The 11,785-nt window shown below is 43.7% G+C and overlaps 1 protein-coding gene across 1 annotated transcript in view; it reads right to left on the reverse strand.

The window, feature by feature from the left end:
- The window catches only part of KMT2A (lysine methyltransferase 2A), an 88,251-nt gene that overhangs the window by 19,283 nt on the left and 57,183 nt on the right, over positions 1-11,785 (reverse strand). Inside the window, exons 21-27 of the mRNA XM_023517288.1 lie at positions 9,673-9,810; positions 9,253-9,411; positions 8,357-8,474; positions 8,156-8,234; positions 5,477-5,637; positions 4,820-5,002; positions 295-4,540 (exon numbers count right to left, since the gene is read on the reverse strand). Of these exons, the coding sequence (XP_023373056.1) occupies positions 295-4,540; positions 4,820-5,002; positions 5,477-5,637; positions 8,156-8,234; positions 8,357-8,474; positions 9,253-9,411; positions 9,673-9,810 (5,084 nt within the window). The remainder of the gene's footprint in view (positions 1-294; positions 4,541-4,819; positions 5,003-5,476; positions 5,638-8,155; positions 8,235-8,356; positions 8,475-9,252; positions 9,412-9,672; positions 9,811-11,785) is intronic.

Below are 11,785 nucleotides of genomic sequence, written 5' to 3' on the forward strand. Positions count from 1 at the left end.
AAAAAAAAAAAAAAAAAAAAAAAAAAAAAACAGGAACAAATGGCAGCACTATCCGAAATCAGAGCAAAGAATAATCGAGAAGTGGTTCTATCCAGGAGACAAACTGCCCATGGGTGGGACTAAATTTTGCTCTATAAATCACCATTGGGAGAAAAAGAAAGTCAAACTCAAGAAAACTCCCTAGAAATGCATCTTGGACAGAGGAGTGTCTCTCCCAAGTGACTACCACTTTCACAGCCCTAACCCAGAACACAAATCCCCAGACTCAGCATAGCTAGTATTTGGATCTCTTACCCTGTGGCTGAGGTCAGGGATGTTGTGTTGGCTTCTTGGTCTGGAATGTGTGCTTCAGAAGAACTGGTCCGCAAATGAGAAACTTTGTGCTTCTTGCCATTCCCTTTGTCCAGGGGCAGCTGAATCCGCTTGATTTTTGGTTTGGGTTTGGTGGGACCTGGTACTGAAGGGCTTGCTGACTGCTGTGCAGAGGATGGGGAGCTCCCAGGAGAGGATGAGCGGGCTTGCACAGCTGAGGATAACGCCTTGTTCTGCTCTAGCCCCCCGCTATTAGGAGCATCTACTGTCTGGGTAAAGTTGGACACCTGGGGCCCTGAAGCAGAATCAAGGTCACACTGGGTAGAGAGAATCCCAGTTTTGCTGGCAAGGAGCTGGTTTACATGCTGAAGCTGATAGTGTTCTTCTGCCTCCCCAGAGGGTGAAGCAGCTGTGATGCCTGTAGTCTGAGTAGATGGGAGCACACAGATGCTCGACGCTGCTGTCATTGCAGCAGTAGAGGGAGTCTGTGATGTCCCCAGTTGTGGGAACATTCCTGAACTTGGTGGTAAAGCCACAGGCTGCTCTTGAATTCCCAGGCTCTGCTGGCTAGCTTTGATTAAAAGATTGCTTATTGAGCCAATATCTGGGGTACCAAGCAACCTTGGGTTTGTTAAGGTCACATGTCCTGGAACTGATGTACTACTTGTAGGGGCTGTTGTAGTTGGCATGGATACAACATTTAAGACAGAGGAACCAGATGCCAAGGCAGACACAGGCCCTGATGCGAGGTGGCTAGTATCTTGGCTTATTGTCGATGTGCCCGCCGCTGTGGCAGCAGTTCCTCCCACACTTTGTGGTAACAGGGGTGCCTGTTCAAAATACATGATGCCAGATTTAGATCTTTTTATGATGTTGGGGACAGTTCGGTGAGATGAAGTATTAAGTGACCCCAAATCTAACAGATTGGGATGATTTGAAAGCTGTGAGGGTGTGAAGTTAATCAACGTCATATTAGAAACCACGTCAGAAGGGGCAATGTTTGAAGGGGTACTAGAGGGAGCAAGTTTTTTATTCTTTCGGGCCTGTAGACGAGATATGGGTCTTTTCTTGAGTCCAGAGGATGGAGTGGCTACTGTGGTACTGAGGTCTGTCCTCTGGCTCGCTTCTGAAACCAAAAGTTGGGGATCTGGAGGAGGCTGAACCCCAATAAGGAGGCCCGAAGGAGGATTGCTGATGCTGGGTGGGAAACTACTTTGAGTAGCGGCAGGGAAGGAATGTAAGTGCTGGTGATGAGGCATGGGGAGCAATCCTTTGCTAGCAGGAGGGAACAAAGATTGAGATGCTGGCAAGCTTGGATTCAGTCCTGTGGTTAGGGTGAGACCACTTCCCATGGGCCCCAATACTGAAGTATTTGTCTCCATCACACTGGGTGTAGAACTAACAGAAGAGGTCAATTGGATTTTTTGGGTCACTCCATTTGGAAGAGTTTGGAGAACATAAAGTGGCTGCATGTTCTGGTTAACAACAATGAGTTTTTCAGTGGCTGGTTTCAGGTGGGGTGGAGTGGTCTGGACAGCTGCATTAGAAATCTGAGATGGGCCAGGACTGTCAGTAGAATTGGGCACATACTTCTGGTTCTGGATAGGAACAGTAGGGGAAACAGGTACCTGAAGGCCAGGGGTGTTACTATTTCTAGTTAAATCCTGATTGTTGCCATGACCTTGTTCCACTGGACCACAAGGAGGGCTGGAGATGTGGTCTGCATCCATGTGTCCTTGGATAAAATGATCAGGGGTCATGTGGCCTTCAGGAGTTGGATCTACTCCAGGACTCAGCAGTGCTGGGTCACCTTCAGAGGAGGCTACAGATTTTTCTGTGATGGTTACTCTCTTCTCCCCTGAGTCTGAGATTACAGCTAGCCTACTGGGATTCTGGCTAGGGACAGTGGGGCTTCGGGTGGTCAGGACAGAGAGATCAGACGGTAGCTCCAGAGGCAGCTCAAATTGCTCCTCTGCTGAGATAGAGGAAGAGACACTACTGTCCACAGTTTCTGTTGTTGGCAGCTGCTGAGAAAATACTCCAAAAAGACCCATGTCTTTTTCACGGTTACTGTCAAGATCCAAACCTTCCCCAAGATTCAGGAGTTCTGATGAAGATGACTCTGGGCTCTCACCCAAAGCCTGCATGGATGGAGTATTCTTTAGCACAAAGTCCATTATGTCTGAAGGCAGGATATTCCCACAGTCATCACTGTTGTTATTATCTGAATCTGACTTCAGAAGCTCAGTATTGTATGTGTCAAGTAAATTTTTGTCTGAGGGGGTGCTTGTGTGGACTCTGCGGCTTGACTCCAACGAGCTCAGCTGAGCCTCCAAGGAATCCTGTCCCTGTGTTTTAACTCTGCTTACAGGATGGCAGTTATCCATCTTTGGCTCATTTTTGTGACCCACAGTACTCTTAATGACATGTTCTTTTTCTCCAGAATCGTCAGGTCGATCAATCTTTAAGTTCTCTGTTCCATTTTCTTTACCGTTTCTTTTTGGAATCTGGCTGCTTTTCCTTGTCGTGGCTGTGACACTGGTATCACTCTCTGTCCCATCATCCACACCATCTAATTGTGAAATTTTTGGAAGATCACATTGTTCCTCCTCCCGAAATAAATTATGGGATGCCAGCCGCTCCTCTCCACCTGAAGAAATCACTGTTCTTGTGAAATTGTAATAGTATAAGTCATCTTCATCTGAAGTGCTCAAGTCATCAGCCCCATCCACCTGTCCTTCAGCTGATCTCTTGCCTCGCTTCTTCCCAGTTGAGCTGCTATAGAAGGGAATGTCTTCTTCACCATAGGATCTTACTCCATAGAGTGGGGTGAGCCCAAAGAACATGTTAGAACGTGCACGGGCACTGCGACGGGGATATCTCCTCTTAAAAGAGCCATCCTCCTGAGGTTTGGGGCCATCTGGAAGCATTAGGTTTCTGTCCTGTACTGGAAGATTCTGATAGTTGTTACTTTGAGAATCCTGGGATGAGGTATTATTGGGACTTGGTTGGGCCACTGGACCATTTCCTGGACTTTCAGAGGCTGGAATTGGTTCTGTTGGTGATGCCGACTCCATTTGCAAGGGGGAAGCAGCACTACTTTCTTTCAGGGCACTTTTGGATTGGTTCTCACCTTCCATTTTTAGAGGTGTCAGCGTTACTTTGACTGTGCGTTTCCGGGGTGCCTGGGATTCCTTGACAGATCCTTCTATTTGCATGGGTGGGGCTTTGGGGACTCCTGGAATAGAAAGCGCTTTATCTCCAATTTTATCAGAAGAAACGTTGTTACATGGTCGTTGCCCCATAAACTCAGGAGCCAAAACCTCATCACCAAACTCTGGCTTTAGGTTTCCTTCCTCACCAGTTGTCACCTGACCAGGTTCCAAAAAAGACTTACTGGAATGCTTTTCTTTGAAAGTTTCTTTACAGGATTTTTTCCCTTTCTGTCTCCTGTCTCTGGAACTAGATCCCACATGTTCATTGATAATGGACGATCTGTTGCTCATTCCAGATAGCTTCAAGGTTTTGACTTCAGTCTCTTCATTTGGAGAAGGGTTTGCTGATTGGGTAGAATCTGTGTGCTGGTCTCGATCATTCCTTTGCCCTCTCAGATGGAGTTGTGGGAAAGAGAGGGCCTCTTTAGAAGAAAAGGAGACTGCAGACGGCTCAGCAAAAGTGCCAATTTTACTAACATTCAATTCTCCAGATGTTGTGTTATGAACCTGTGAGGCCAGTTTAGGAATTCCAGGGTAAGCCACATTATGTGCAGGTCCTTCTGAACTCTTGGAACTCAGCATTTTGGTCTTCTCTCCCTTTAAGGAAGAGCTCTTAGATGTCAAGTCTGAAGTGTTGGGCTGCTTCATTTCTGAAGATGAGGATCCATCCAAGTGACTGGTTTTAGTGCCTCCAGTAACTGCTGTCCTTTGCAAATTTGAAGAAGTAGGAGTGTTCTGCCCTAAATTAGTACTTGAACTCAGTGGCCCTAAGACATGTTCGACTCCTTTGGCACTTGACTCAAGATCTGCAGCAGTCCCAATGGTGGAAACCGAGGAAACACTATTCCTGGAGTAAGTACTTCCAGTTCTCATTGGAGACATTATCCGGAGTTTGGACCGCTGGGGTGACAAGGAAGAAGTGCTGTGACGCCTGGAGCCAATGCTTCGAAGTCCAGAGGAAAGTAAGGGATCACCCACTGTGACTATTTCATGAGTGGTTGGGGTAGGACTTCCTAAACAGAGAAAAAGTTTAAAGTCTATTACAGATAAAACAAATGTGTGGAAGTCACTGGTTTCAATTACTTGGCTGTGTATTATTTATAGGTATCAGAATTCTACATTTTTTAATTATCAAAAGTCACCAAGGTAAAGCTGCCTGAATTATCAATTAAACCTGAAATAAAAATAAATAAATAAAATAAAAAAACAGAAGACTTCTGAAAATTAAAAAAATTATAAATTAAGTTTTAGACTGATCTTTTTGAGTCAAGTAGGTCAATGAAGTCTTTTACCTGCAGAAGGTAACGGCCGACAGCCAGGGGATCTCTGTGTTGGAGAATAACTGGGTGTTCGAATCCTAGGGACCTTTGAGATGACATGATAATAACAGGAGCCAGAGGTTTGTGAATGAGGTCGGTCTGGTGATGGAGGACTAACAATTTCAGCTGTATTTTGACTTTCCTTAGATGAACTTTCTGTGGCAGGAAATAAAAACTCATAACTAAAAAATCCCAATTAAAATATCAAACAAACGATCCAATAAAAAGCCAGCTATTAGGTATTGTTTCTAGGTGGACCTAGAAACAAATGAGACCTCCCATGCAAATGACTTTCCCCTAACCTTTCAATCACAGTACTCCAAACACTGAATTCAAGTCATGTCTTTTTTTTTTTTTTTTTTTTGAGACAGAGTTTCACTGTGTCACCCTTGGCAGCGTGCCATGGCGTCACAGCTCACACCAACCTCAAATTCTTGGGCTCAAGCAATTCTCTTGCCTCAGCCTCCCAAGTAGCTGGGACTACAGGCTCCTGCCACAACGCCTAGCTATTTTTTCTTGCAGTTGTCATTGTTGGTTAGCTGAACCCGCCAACTTCAGTGTATGCGGCTGGTGCCGTAACCACTGTGCTATGGATGCTGAGCCCAAGTCATGTCTTAATTAAAGACTAACCTGTACAAGATGTTGGACTATGGGCGATGGTCCTGTTTTCATCATGTTCAACAGTGCTGTTGATATCTGGCTCTATAACTGGAGGACGGCACTCCACTATCTTGCATGTATATACGCAGCGCTTGCGAGCATCTGTGGTGCTCCAATAGACCCTGGAACACCTGGCAGACAGATTTGAGAAAATCACACCAGGGAGAGGAGAGATCTGTCTTCACCCTAGGTTCCTTGATCTCTACTATCTATAAAAATTTAGCTTTACTTCATGGATTCTTAGTATAGATTCCCCTAGTTAAGTTGTCCCAAGCTTTTTGAAGTCCTTGGTTTTTCCTAGGCTCTCAGAAAATAGCACAAGATCTTTTTTTATTGTATCATGAGCAGGTGCCAAATATAGCAAAACATCCTAAAAGCCAAAGAAAGAAAAATACTATTAGCCTTCAGGAAAGGATTACTACTCCACAATATATACAAAGTGAGGCCCTAAAATAAAACTAAGGGCAAACCTGAGGTGTTTCCTTTGGGAGAAATGCCCCATGAGACAAGAGAAATGTAATTGCTTCAGATTTGCTGAATGCTAGTGGAGCCTAATTTGTACAAAGAGCTGTCAGCTAAATGTGGAGTACAGTCTGTGTCATCAGAAATGGAATGCAAAATAAGTTGGAGTATATACTGCAAAATGAGAATCCCAAGAGGGAGTAGAAGAAGGGAATTTTGAATTTATTGCCAGCTTGTTAGACATTTTGACAATTTGCTTCACATAGGAGAGATCATACATTCTTACTGGAGAATTTGATTATTAATGTGGGGATTTTTATTTTTAGAAGGACCTAAAAAATATAAAGTTGGGAACAAGGTATGAGTTCTGTCCATGAAAACCTGAATCTTTCTAGCAAAAGATGAATGGATGGAATTTAGAGAAATCTTAAGAGAACTGACCCTGTGTTTTTTTTTTTTTTTTTTGAGACAAGAGTTTCACTCTGTTGTCCCTGAGTAGAGTGCCATGTCATCATCGTAGCTCACCGCAACCTCAATCTCTGAGGCTTAAGCAATCCTCTTGCCTCAGCCTCCCAGATAGTGGGACTACAGGCGTGCACCACTACGCCTGGCTAGTTTTTCTATTTTTAGCAGAGATAGGGTCTAGCTCTTGTTCAGGCTGGTCTATAACTCTTAAGCTCAAGCAACCTTGCCAGCCTTGCCGTCCCAGACTGCTTGGATTACCGCGGGAGCCACCATGCTCTGCCTTCTTTTTCTTTTTTTTAAAGACAGAGATTCACTCTGTTGCTCCAGCTAGAGTGCCATGGCATCAGACTCGCTCACAGTAACCTTAAACTCTTGGGCTCAAGTAATCATCCTGCCTCAGCCTCCCCAGTAGCTGGGAGTATAAGCACCTGCAAGCACCCCAAAAGCCAGCTGATTTTTCTATTTTTTGTAGAGACATATCTCACTCTCGCTCAAGCAGGTCTTGAACTCTTAAGCTCAAGCTATCCTCCTGCTTTGGCTTCCCAGAATGTGAGAATTAAAGGCATGAGCCACTATGCCTGGCCAGCCTGTATTATCTTTTCTTTCTTTTTTTTTTTTGAGACAGAGCCTCAAGCTGTCCCCCTGGGTAGAGTTCTGTGGCATCACAGCTCACGGCAACCTCCAACTCCTGGGCTTAAGTGAGTTTCCTGCCTCAGTCTCCCAAGTAGTTGTGACCATAGGTGCCCGCCACAATGCCCGGCTATTTTTTGGTTACAGCTGTCATTGTTGTTTGGCGGGCCTGGGCTGGATTTGAACCCGCCAGCTCAGGTATATGTAGCTGGCACCTTAGCCACTTGAGCCACAGGTGCCGAGCCGCAGCCTGTGTTTTCTATGTAAGTTTTATTTCAAAATAATTCAGTATTGAAGACAACAAAGCAAGAAAATGGGAGCACCAATGTTTATAACCAAATAGTTTGATCCCAATTTCTTTTCTGTAATTTTAAAATTTGTTTTGAATGTTTCTATAACAGAAGTTCACATTTTTAAGCCTAAAAAAAAAGAATTCCGAAGTTATGCCAACAGTAGTTTCCTTCTATAACATCAGTTAGCCAACATAAAATGCTGTTTTAGTCCCAATCTATAAGCAGAAGAACCAGAGAACTAACAAAGAATGTGATTAATTTTTTTTAACTTTTTTTTTTTTTTTGCAATTTTTGGCTGGGGCTAGGTTTGAACCCACCACCTCCAGTATATGGGGCTGGCGCCCTACTCCTTTGAGCCACAGGTGCCACCCATGATTAATTTTTTTTTTTTTTTTTTTTTTTTTTTTTTGAGACAGAGCCTCAAGCTGTCCCCCTGGGCAGAGTGCCGTGGCATTACAGCTCACAGCAACCTCCAACTCCTGGGCTCAAGCGAGTCTCCTGCCTCTGCCTCCCAAGTAGCTGGGACCATAGGCGCCCGCCACAACGCCCGGCTATTTTTTTTTTGGTTGCAGCCGTCATTGTTGTTTGGCGGGTCCGGGCTGGGGATTCGAACCCGCCACCTTAGGTGTATGTGGCTGGCGCCTTAGCCAGTTGAGCTATAGGCGCCGAGCCGCATGATTAATTTTTAATAGCAGTTAAAAGAAGCTAATAAGTATGTCTCCACATTTAATGACCTGCACATGACTTCAGGGTACTCAGGTTGGGGGGTTGCTGTCTTTTCTTTTATAGTGCTACTTACTGATATCCAATAGGAAAGAGCTTATCTTCACAGTCCGAGAGATCATTCAGAATTCCTAAGCAGTCAATTGTCATGGAGCCTGGCCGAGGAAAGAAGCAGTGATCAGAGGAGATAATAAAGAGGGTCATTTTATAACTAAGGCCTAGAAAGTGCCCCAATGATACACACAGTCTTCCCCAACAACCAAGGCCTCAGTCATACCAATCATCATGTGGATATTTTCTGGTTCCAAGCCATTGAGAAACTTCCTTCTTAAGCTGATTCCTTCAAAGTCCACAAACACTCTTCTAAAAACTTCAAATCCGTTCTCAGGAACCACCTTAAGTAAAATCCATGACAGCTATTAACAGACTGTCCCTTTACACATTATACTCATGATACAACACTAACTCTCTCAAAGGGAAAGAACAGAGAGTATCTTAAAATCACCCTTGGGTTATACTAGCGGGATTGTTATTTCTCTTAAGCCTGATTTTAGGAACACCTAATGCAAAGGCACAATATTTTACCATCTTACTATTTTTAGCCTTTCCCCCTTGAATTACTAGAGAATTCAAAAAGCAACTCAACAACCCCTGAAAAGACCCATAAGAAACTTAAATGCATATTGCTAAGCAGAAGAAGACTGTCTGAAATGCTACATATTATATTATTCCAACTACATGGAACTCTAAGAAATGGCAAGGCTATGTATGGAGACAGTAAAAACATCAGGGTTGCCCAGGGTTGGAGGGGTAGAAATAAATAAGCAGAACCCACAGCATTTCTAGGGCAGTGAGAATACATTATACGGCATTATAATGGTGCATACATGTTATTACATTTGCCCAAATACAGAATGTGCACATCAAGAGTGAACCACAATGTAAACTATGGACTCTGGGTAATAATGATGTATTAATGTGTGTTCATCACTTATAACAAGTGTACCACTCTGGTGAGGGATGCTGCTAACGGGGGAGGCTGTGCATATGTGAGGGCAGGGAGTATATGGGAAATCTCTGTGCCTTCCACTCAACTTTGCTATCAACTTATAACTGCTCTAAAACCCTAAAGTCTATTATTTAAGGGGAAAAAAAGCAACTAAGCTCTCTCACTTCGCCTTTGATCAAATCCCGATGTCGTTGGCAATACACTTTTTTATCATCCAGAAAGACACAGTTCTTGGCTCGGGAACACATGAAGTGATAGTTGCTGGTGCAGGATGTGAGACAGCAGCCCACTGTGGCTCCTGGCTTCAGGCAGAATTCACATCTCTAAAATCCAGAAAGAACAGAACTCTGTTCAGACGTTCACATGTTTTAAGACATTTACCATCTCATCCACAAAATCACTCCATTCTGGGTTTTGTACAGTTCATTTTGTTTATTGGTAATTTGTTGAACTATGTAAACCAGTACTTGTTGGCTAACTATCCTGAAGGCCCTGTAAAAAACATCAACAAAGTCCCATTCATCCACAGAAAGAATATCTGGAAACTGGAATCTCTTTCATAAAATTTATGTGTAAGTTCTTACCAGCTGCTTGCCCCTGATCACAGCCATATGCACGTTCTTTAGTGAGCCATCATCATCTTCAAACACTTCCGCTGACCACAAAGCACAATTTACATGTGTCCATTCATTTTGGCCAATGTATAGCAAACGGCCAGCATCCTACAAAATAAAGGGATTTCTTTTTTCTTAAAGAATATTATGCCAAAGGTTTTCCTTGACATTATTTTTACCTCAGTCAAGATGACTTTAAGAAAGCAACTATAATTCTTCAATTTAGAGATGTACATAAAAATCATAATTCATTTTTCAATGTTTCTGTTTCTATTCCTTCCTTTTTAGATTACTTTTTCCATAGACTGAAAATATATTGTAAGTCTAGAGATCAAAAAAACAAAAAACAAAAAACGAACAGGCCAGGCGGGATGGCTCACTCCTATAAACCTAGCACTCTGAGAGGCCAAGGCAGGTGGACTGCCTGAGCCCACAAGTTTAAGACCAGCCTGAGCAAGAGCAAGACTCCATCTCTAAAAATAGCCAGGCGATGTGGTGGGTGCCTATAGTCCCAGCTATCCAGGAGGCTAAGGCAAGGGGATTGCTTGAGCCAAAAGGTTGAGGTTGCTGTGAGCTGTGACGTCACAGCACCCTACCAAGGACAACAAAGTGAGATTCTGTCTTAAAAAAACCCCCAAAGAACAGTAAGTTATAACTATATTCATTGACTTCTTTAGAACTGTATTTCAGGCTCGGCGCCTATAGCTCAACCGGCTAAGGCGCCAGCCACGTACACCTAAGGTGGCAGGTTCGAATCCCCAGCCCGGACCCGCCAAACAACAATGGCAGCTGCAACCAAAAAATAGCCGGGCGTTGTGGCGGGCACCTGTGGTCCCAGCTACTTGGGAGGCGGAGGCAAGAGACTCGCTTGAGCCCAGGAGTTGGAGGTTGCTGTGAGCTGTAATGCCACGGCACTCTACCCAGGGGGACAGCTTGAGGCTCTGTCTCAAAAACAAAAACAAAAACAAAAAAAACTGTATTTCAAAGCCAATTCTTTCAGATTTTTAAAACACTTTCAGTTTGCTTTGTGCCAATCACTAAATAGAGGTTTTATATACCTTCTTTCTATTAAGCTTTACAACCACTCTGAGGTAAGCATTATTATCTCCATTTTAAAGATGAAACCGAGTGGCGAGTCCATCTACAGGGAGAAATTTGAAGAAGAGAACTTCATCCTAAAGCTTACAGGTCCCGGCATCTTGTCCCTGGCGAATGCTGGACCCAACACAAATGGTTTCCAGTCCTTCATCTGCACTACCAAGGCTAAGTGTTTGGATGGTAAGCATGTGGGCTTTGGCAAGGTGAAAAAAAGCATGAATGTTGTGGAAGCCATGGAGCACTTTGGGTCCAAGAATGGCAAGACCAGCAAGAAGATCCCTCTTATTGACTGTGGACAACTGTAATAAATTTGACTTCATGTTTTGTTTCAACCTCCAAACCATTCCTTCTGCAGCTCAGGAGGACACCTCTGTACCCCATTTGCTCAACATATCCTGTAATCCTTGTGCTCTCACTGCAATTCTTTGGGTTTCATAGTTTCCTTATTCCTCTCCACGTCTAGCTGGATTGTGAAGTTAAGGTTATGATTATAAAATACAAACTAAATAATAATAATAATAAATGATGAAACTGAGGATCAGAGAGGTCAAGCTACTTGACAAAGTCACTAAGTAGTCAGTTCAGCATAGAAATAAGCCCAGGCAGCCTGAAAGAACTAGGGCCCTTGACCAATCTGCTACCCTACATTAAACACAAACTTTTCTTTTTTAAAAAAAGAAAAGGGTCACTTTATCACCCTCAGTAAGTGCTGTGGAGTCACACAGCTCACAGCAACCTCCAACTTCTGGGCTTAGGCAATTCTCTTGCCCTTAGCCTCCCGAGTAGCTGGGACTATAGGCACTCACTACAAAGCCCAGCTATTTTTTGGTTATAGTTATCATTGTTGTTTGACAGGCCTGGGCTGGGTTCGAACCCCCCAAGTCCTGGTGTATGTGATGGCACCCTAGCTCTTGAGCTATAGGTACAAAGGCAAACACAATTTTTTTTTTTTTTTTTTTTTTTGAGACAGAGTCTCCCTATGTCA

The sequence above is a fragment of the Otolemur garnettii genome, unplaced genomic scaffold (genome assembly GCF_000181295.1).
Source record: "Otolemur garnettii isolate 467f Iridium unplaced genomic scaffold, OtoGar3 scaffold00108, whole genome shotgun sequence".
In the NCBI taxonomy this organism is placed as follows: domain Eukaryota; kingdom Metazoa; phylum Chordata; class Mammalia; order Primates; family Galagidae; genus Otolemur; species Otolemur garnettii.